General features: G+C 44.4%; 1 protein-coding gene across 2 annotated transcripts in view; it reads right to left on the reverse strand.

The window, feature by feature from the left end:
* The window catches only part of LOC133420606 (SH3 domain and tetratricopeptide repeat-containing protein 1), a 37,466-nt gene that overhangs the window by 8,820 nt on the left and 21,288 nt on the right, over positions 1-7,358 (reverse strand). For both annotated transcript variants that reach the window (XM_061710340.1, XM_061710339.1), the window contains exons 7-10: positions 7,249-7,358; positions 7,006-7,136; positions 4,614-4,649; positions 3,177-4,520 (exon numbers count right to left, since the gene is read on the reverse strand). The exon at positions 7,249-7,358 is cut by the window's right edge. In XM_061710340.1, the coding sequence (XP_061566324.1) occupies positions 3,177-4,520; positions 4,614-4,649; positions 7,006-7,136; positions 7,249-7,358 (1,621 nt within the window). The remainder of the gene's footprint in view (positions 1-3,176; positions 4,521-4,613; positions 4,650-7,005; positions 7,137-7,248) is intronic.

A 7,358-nucleotide genomic window follows, 5' to 3' on the forward strand; every position in this document is an offset into this window, starting at 1 on the left:
CTGCAACTAGTAGGGGAAACTGTGGAGAAGACGGGATAACAGCTGGTTATCGGCTTAAACTAAAGGCAGTTGGACTTGACAGTGACCCGTACAGTTACCCCAAGAACCAGTGGTCCATGGACATTAATATTTGGCCACGAATCCAGTTTCCTGATATTTATATGTACTTAATTTCTACGTCGGGGAAATACATGAAGCAAAGCTTGAAGTCATGCAAAAGTCTTGACGCTTGGTCTTACTTCAAGGCAGGATTTGTTGGCGAAATTAAAGTGATGAGGACACCGAACTTTATGATTTGACCGTTTAACGTTAGCTACCCAAAAATTCAACATTACCTGATAATGGGAACGACAAATCCATGTTTCGGTGCCTGAAATCCAGTTGTTTCTGCGAATTGCAGCGATCCATTTGTTTCTCTTAAGCTTATTTTTCGGCAGTCTGTAAAATGATAACTCCCATTTCTTGCTAAATCTATGATTACAGTCGATCCCACAACAGCTCTTTCCCATTTTAGATGTTTTCCAGTTGCTCAAACTGAAAGTCTACGCTGCCACTCAGTGTTTCTGCCACTCAGTCTTTCTGCCACTCAGTGTTTCTGCCACTCAGTCTTTCTGACACTCAGTCTTTCTGCCACTCAGTGTTTCTGTCACTCAGTCTTTCTGCCACTCAGTGGGCATAACCCGCTGTGAAGTCGCATCTGTGACGTCATGCGCATTCCCTCTATTCTGAAGTCACTCTGTGGTTGTTTTATCGGTATGTTTAGGATCATGGTCTTGCTGCAACTTCTCCGAACCTCGGCTGGTGGACAGAAACCCTGACGTTATCCAGGGTGAGGTCAGCAGACATGTGTCCAGCGCAGTGCCGCCCCTCCCTAAACGCAGAACACGCTCTGTGCATAGGGCCTCATCTTCCAACGGGGGCCACGTTTTACACGAGGGGACGCATTTGCTCTGCAACGCATATGCGTAATGGATGCGCATATGCGTCGCCGTGAGGAGGAGGGGAGAAAAGAGATCTGAACGGTGTGAGTAATTTGGCCGTGCAATGATTGGCAGCACCCAAAATTTGACCAATCAGAAGGGTGCAGGCAGGCTCTTGCAGAGATTTCAACTTTTCATCCACAGACATCACAAATCAGGAGGGAGCAAGAGAGGAAAAAAGGCAAAACACGAGGAAACTCGTGCTTCACTTGAAGGTGGGGATGTTGTTGAAATAAAACTTTGTAGCACAAACACCTGAGCTACCGCTCAGATATGAATGTCTCCAGTCTCTGTCAAGACTGGAGATTTTTGTTTTTCCTGATGAACATTTATTGAACACCTTGTTAACGCCCTCTGCATTCACCTCTGTTGAAAAAGAGTGGTCACATGACCAGGTGGTCGTATATAAGCTACAAACTTTAGCCAATATATAATAAATTGGCTATAGTTTTATATCGTTAAGAAGTTTGACTACTTTTACTGAGATAAATGTGCATCTGTAAAAGGCACATGTGCATGTTTAGCTCTGATTTCCGACCTGCTTTCAGTTTTTTGTGGGGGATTGAGGTGGTGGAGGTAACTTTCTTTTGGTGAGTAATTGATCGCTATTTGTGACTTTTTTATTTCAGTTTTAAGTTTTTTATTTAATGTTTATTTATTATTTCAGGTTGATTTTTTTCTAAATTTCATTTGACTCATACAGTCAAACTACTTTATCTACCGTACATTTGTTATTAGTTAGTTAAATGGCATGTTGTGATACGGTCATTTTGTAGCAATGATACATTTGGGATGGGGAGAGGTTTGAGGGCGGGGGGGACTCCAAATAACATTACGCTTAGGGCCCCAATTTGGTCAGTGGCAGCCCTGGTCCAGCGCCACTGATGTCCTCAAGCCTTTAGGGGTTCCTCGTGGGTTCTTCTTGACCTCCCTGAGGATTTTGCATCGTGTCCTCTGGGCTGAACGTCCACTTCTGGGAAGCGTAACTACATGACTAAAGCATCTGAACTGACAGATTATGGACACAGACTTCTTGTGAACAGCAAACCTAAAATCACTGAGTGTCTTTTATCAGCCAAGGCAGCTCTCAACCACACCTCCAAACTTTTTACACTAACTGGATTCCAGATGTGCAAATTCCTGGCTCCAGTTGGCGTCTGTAGAAGTAACTGGTTTAAGGGTTCCCGTCACTCCTCCCCCTGGTGAATGTTTAGTGGTGTATCACCGCGTCAACCCAGTCAAACCAGTTACCTTTAACGGGTCTACATGCTCCGACATTCCCGCCCACAACAGCACTGATCGCTATTTTAAGACATTAGAGTATTTGGCCCGAATATAAGACGATGTTTTTTGCATTGAAATAAGAATGAAAAAGTGGGGGTCGTCTTACATTCGGGATCTAGACATTATACGCATTCACACCGCTAGATGGCGCCAGATATCTTTAAAGCAACCCCTGTCATGAAGAAGAAAAATAAAAATAGCGGTAGGAAAGAAAAGACAAGAAAATAAGAGAAGAGATAACAGAAAATGGAGAACCATAGCAACAATCTGGAGAAAAGTGGGTGGAAGATCGGCAGGTTAACCGACAGCTGAGGAGAAGTTATGATGCAAACTTCAAGATGATGATTTAATGAGGCAAAATAACATGCTTTTTCTCTCGAATATATTGTTATAATCATTTGTTTCAGATGTACTGTAATTATTTTCTGTATAAAAATTGAATTTGGTGTTCAAAAAGTATTTTTTCAAACTTGAGTCTTGAAAAAGAGGGTGAAGGAGCTAAGCCGAATGCTTCAAGCTACTGAGATGTTTGACCAAGAGTAACCTGGTCGACGAGCTTTGCTAACTCACTGGTTTTACACTAACGTTACCGTTGCGTGTTGATGGTAAAAGGGCCAGGACGCTGTTCTTCTGATACACTCTTGGTCAAACATCTCAGTAGCTTGAAGCATTAGGGCTTAGCTCCTTCAAAATTAGTCAAAAACCTTTTGCCCTTCCGGGTCAAACACCTGCCAAACAACAGTGACGTAACTACCTTTATACCTGACCCTCAGGTAACAACACAGCGACACCCATACACACTCAGAGTGAACAACAACTCATAACATATTTGGCTCCTATAGAGGGGGTCGTCTTATAATCAGGGTCGTCTTATATTTGGGCCAATACAGTACATTACAAAAAGCCACTAACCCTCCTGAGTAGAGGTGCCGTCTGCAGGCGCCAGGACCGAGTCCAGAAGCTCCACAGCAACACGGGGCTCGTTGTTGTCAATGTGGAGCCACGCCAGCCAGATGATTGCGCTGTTTCTCTCCAGAACCGAGGTGGACGGCTGCTCTGGAGGTGGAGTGCTGTCGATGAGAGCGTGCATGTGGCGGATGGCCTGTCTAACCATCCTGTGCTTGTAGAAGAGCTGACAGAGACACAGGGTGAGATGATGGCTCAGAGCGTGGTAAAGGGCGCCTCCCCCTTCCTGCACCTCGCTAAACGCCTGTCTTTTAGCTCGGTACAAATACGGAGCCACCTGAGCAAGAATGGGGGGCTCCTGTCCTGCGATGCCATCAGGTCTCGTGGCATCGCTCAAAACGAGCATCATACTGCGCAGGCTGTCCGTCAGAGTGGCGGACGGCTGCAGAGACGCTCTCTTGGCCGAACTGACACTGAGCTGAGGAAGCTGGAGTTTCCTGTACAGCTCTCCCAGGGTCAGGTATCCGTGGCTGGGAGAGATGCTCCACAGTCCCTGAGCCTCGTCCCAAACAACAAGGAGCCTTTCCAGATAAGGGACGACCAGGCGGTCCTCAGAGCGGCTCCAGTGGTGCTTTGCCAGCAGATAGCAAGCCCTGGCCTCCGCCCTTGGGTTGTGAGATAAAATGGCTTTCTTGAGGATGTATCTGAGAACAGAGTCATCCTCTAAGCTTTTCATGGTGTCAGGGATTCCAAGCAGCAAGGCCCCAAGTCGCTCTGCCACTCCAAAGAAACCTTCTTTGTTCTTCTGCAAAAGATAGATGGTGGACAGGTTGGAGTAGATGCTGGCCAACAGTCTGAGGTCGGCGAAGCCTTCCCGGGGAACACTGAGGGACTCCTCAAAGTAGACCCGGGCCTGGCTGAACTTGGACTTCCCGGCGCAGAGCCTGCCCAGCAGGAAGCACAAACGAGTCTGCAGCCAAAGCAAGCGTCTCTTCCTGGCCGTTTCCCTGGCAACACCAAGAAAAGCAATCAGCTCGTCCTCGTCAGCGTGGCCTGCGAACACGGAGGAGGCGAGCCCTTCAGAGCCCAGCGCGTAGAGAAGCCCGAACTCCACCTTGTACCGGCCTCCATCCAAGAAACCGAAGAGAGGGACGAAGCTCTCGGCGTCGGTGGTTCCCTCCACAACGGGGTGAACGGTGAAACAGGGGAGGCTTACGTCTTCTGATCCCCCTGGAGTCCCATTCCTGCTCACAGCGCTGTACGATGAGGAAGGTTTTACTTGAGCAAGAATCTCCTGGACATTTTCCATCAGTTCAGTCTGGTGAGGTTCGGCTCTGGTAGAAGAAGTGGCTGCAGAAGAATAAGAATAAGAGAAAACATTGATGCTGACGAGCAGAGGAAAGACAAACCTGCTTGTGTGACACATCGGTGGAAAATACTCACAAGTTTCATTTTCAGAGTTTTGGTCTGTGGCGATGTCTGAAATCAGACGACAAGAACACAAGAAAGTGAAATGAGTAGGCCTGTGTTGAAAAAATCGATTTTCCGATTCTAAATCGATTCTCATATTAATTCCTAAAAATAGATTTGTATGTTTAAAGATCGAATTTTTTTCATCATTACATTTTTGCCCGGTGAACATTAATCCCAGTAGTCCCGTCATTTACTTCACACATGCGCGTGGTGCGAAATTATCAAACAATGAACAAGGCGTCAAAGAGTAGCAGCAGCGTTAACAAAGTGCTGGTTTTTAAAACTTTTAAGACTAGTGAAATTATTATTTCACTAGTTATTTTACAGTCATATAATTCAGGCAAAAGCTCAAAAAACATTTTTAATAACACTAACCCAAATCAATATCGGATGGAATCGAATCGGATCGAATCAAATGGTGATAATCGATTCTGACTCTTAAGAATCAGAATCGAATCGATTATTGACATTTGAATCGATACCCAGCCCTAGAAATGAGAAAACCCTACTTAACCCGTAATCCAGAACCCAGACGTGTCAAAAACAGAACAGAATGCTACCGGCCATCTCCTCACGGCCTCAGACAATGCACTTTTGTCTCCACTCTGAATTTGATCTGATTGGGCACAAATTACTCATCCAGAGGCTTGACTGTGGCTTTGGAATTGATCTGATAGGTTCCAGGTTGTTTATGTGTAAAGGAAGTCATCCTCCTACACCGAGTACGTCGTGGTGTTTCACAAGGGTCCGTACTTGAGCCATTACTTTTCGTTCTATACATCATTCCACCAGGTTCTATTACAAACTATTTGCTGTTATAAAAGTCAACTGGACTTACACATTTTGCCAGATGAAACGGGTCATTTAACTAGACCACATGTCTTAAAGACATAAAGGCCTGGAATACTTCTAATATATTTAACTCAACTCAGATGAGACTGTTGGTGAAATGTCTTTGGACCTGGTCTCATCTGGTAGTTACTCTGGATGGCATTACACTGGCATCTATCTAGTACTGCTGAGAGAAACTTCAGAGTTGTTCTTCAAAGCAGCATTAAGGTGAAATTACGCGTGTGGAGGTTTAGTTTTTTTTTTCAGGACTGGCTGAAATGTATTCCTGTTTGGTCAAATCACACTCTTATTTTCTCACCATTGTTCTTTCGTGACTGCTTTTTCGTGGACTGAACAGGTACATCCAATGTGTGTCAATCACAGTTAGCTATTTCAGCTTTGCTGATTTAGCTTATGCTAACCTCTGAGTCTAATTCATATTACTAGGGATGCCCCGATACCGATACTGCTCTCATATACTCATACTCGTACTTGCAAAAATTCTCCAATACCACGCACCGATACCACTTCATTGTTGTTGTAGTTACTGATTAGTGACTCTAGGGGGAGATGTTGAGCCGCAGTCAGCGTGGTGATGAGAAGAGAGTGGTACCCATGAGTGAGACTGGCAGCGCCGTTTCAGACAACAGCGACAATTAATGCAAGCGGGACGTCAGCAGTGTGGACATATTTTAAAATAAGGGATGACGACAGAAGCAAGGCAGACTGGAAAGGAGAATACGTCGTTTAATACCAGCAACTTGATAAAACATCTCAAGACGCATCATAAAGCTGAGTATACAGAGTTTGCTAATGCTACTGCAAGACCACAACAGCCAACATTAGCTCAGGTTCTACAAAAGCGACAGACAAGAGACGACCCACGGGCCGTTAAAATAACGGCGGCTCTAACTCATTATATAGCGCTGGATGACCAGCCACAATCAGTTGTAGAAGACGAAGGATTTCACCATCTTGTCGACGCACTCGAGCCGCGATATGATGTTTCGATATGTTATATGTTTGATATTTTCTTAAATGTGAAGACAGTGCCAGTGTGGAGACTTTTTATTTACACATAAAGATTATTTTTTGTTTAAAATAGTTATTCTACTCATTTTATTAATTTTTATTGAATTTGTTGTTATAAAACCTGTCTTCCAATTCATTGCACTTTTCATTGCATTTTTAGCCTAGTTATTTTTGTGGTAGAAGTATCGTATTGGTAGTCGGTATCGGCAAGTACACAAATTAAAATATGGTATCGGGGCATCCATACATATTACCTTACATGTATTCTTATCAAACCTGTCCAAACATCCTCATGTGAAGAGCATCTGTCTGACCTGTCTTCTTTCACCTCCATATTATTGCCAAAACGATGAGTTCCAGAGAGAGTCCATCTTCAGACTACTGCAGTTCCAGATTATGAGTCTGTTTTTCCAGCTGCAGACCTGGAGGTCCGTATGCAGCAACAGTGACCTGAGATATGTGACAATAGCCTTGTGTTCAGGCGACCAGCCAGTCTTACCCAGTTTGTAGTTATGACCGCTGTCATTTTGTGATTGTTGCTTCAATTTATCTATTGCTTCTTCTATGACTTTGTCCTCCTGCTGACTGGAGAACATCCATTCCTCTCCTTCCAAAAAAATATCTGTGGCGCTAAAACAGTGACAGAGAGTAAAACATGGAGGACGTTGTCATGGTTTCGATTTCTATACTTACATGCTTACTTTGTTCAAGCTTCTATAAAAACACTTATGGATGTACTCACTCAAACATTTCTCTGGATGGTTCTACTGAGCTGGTCTTTACAAGACCGACTCCTCCCGTCGCTTCCTTCCTCCCAGTGAACCAATCAAAACAAGGAACCAGAAGTCCCAC

This window comes from Cololabis saira, chromosome 20, assembly GCF_033807715.1.
Source record: "Cololabis saira isolate AMF1-May2022 chromosome 20, fColSai1.1, whole genome shotgun sequence".
Taxonomy (NCBI): Eukaryota; Metazoa; Chordata; class Actinopteri; order Beloniformes; family Belonidae; genus Cololabis; species Cololabis saira.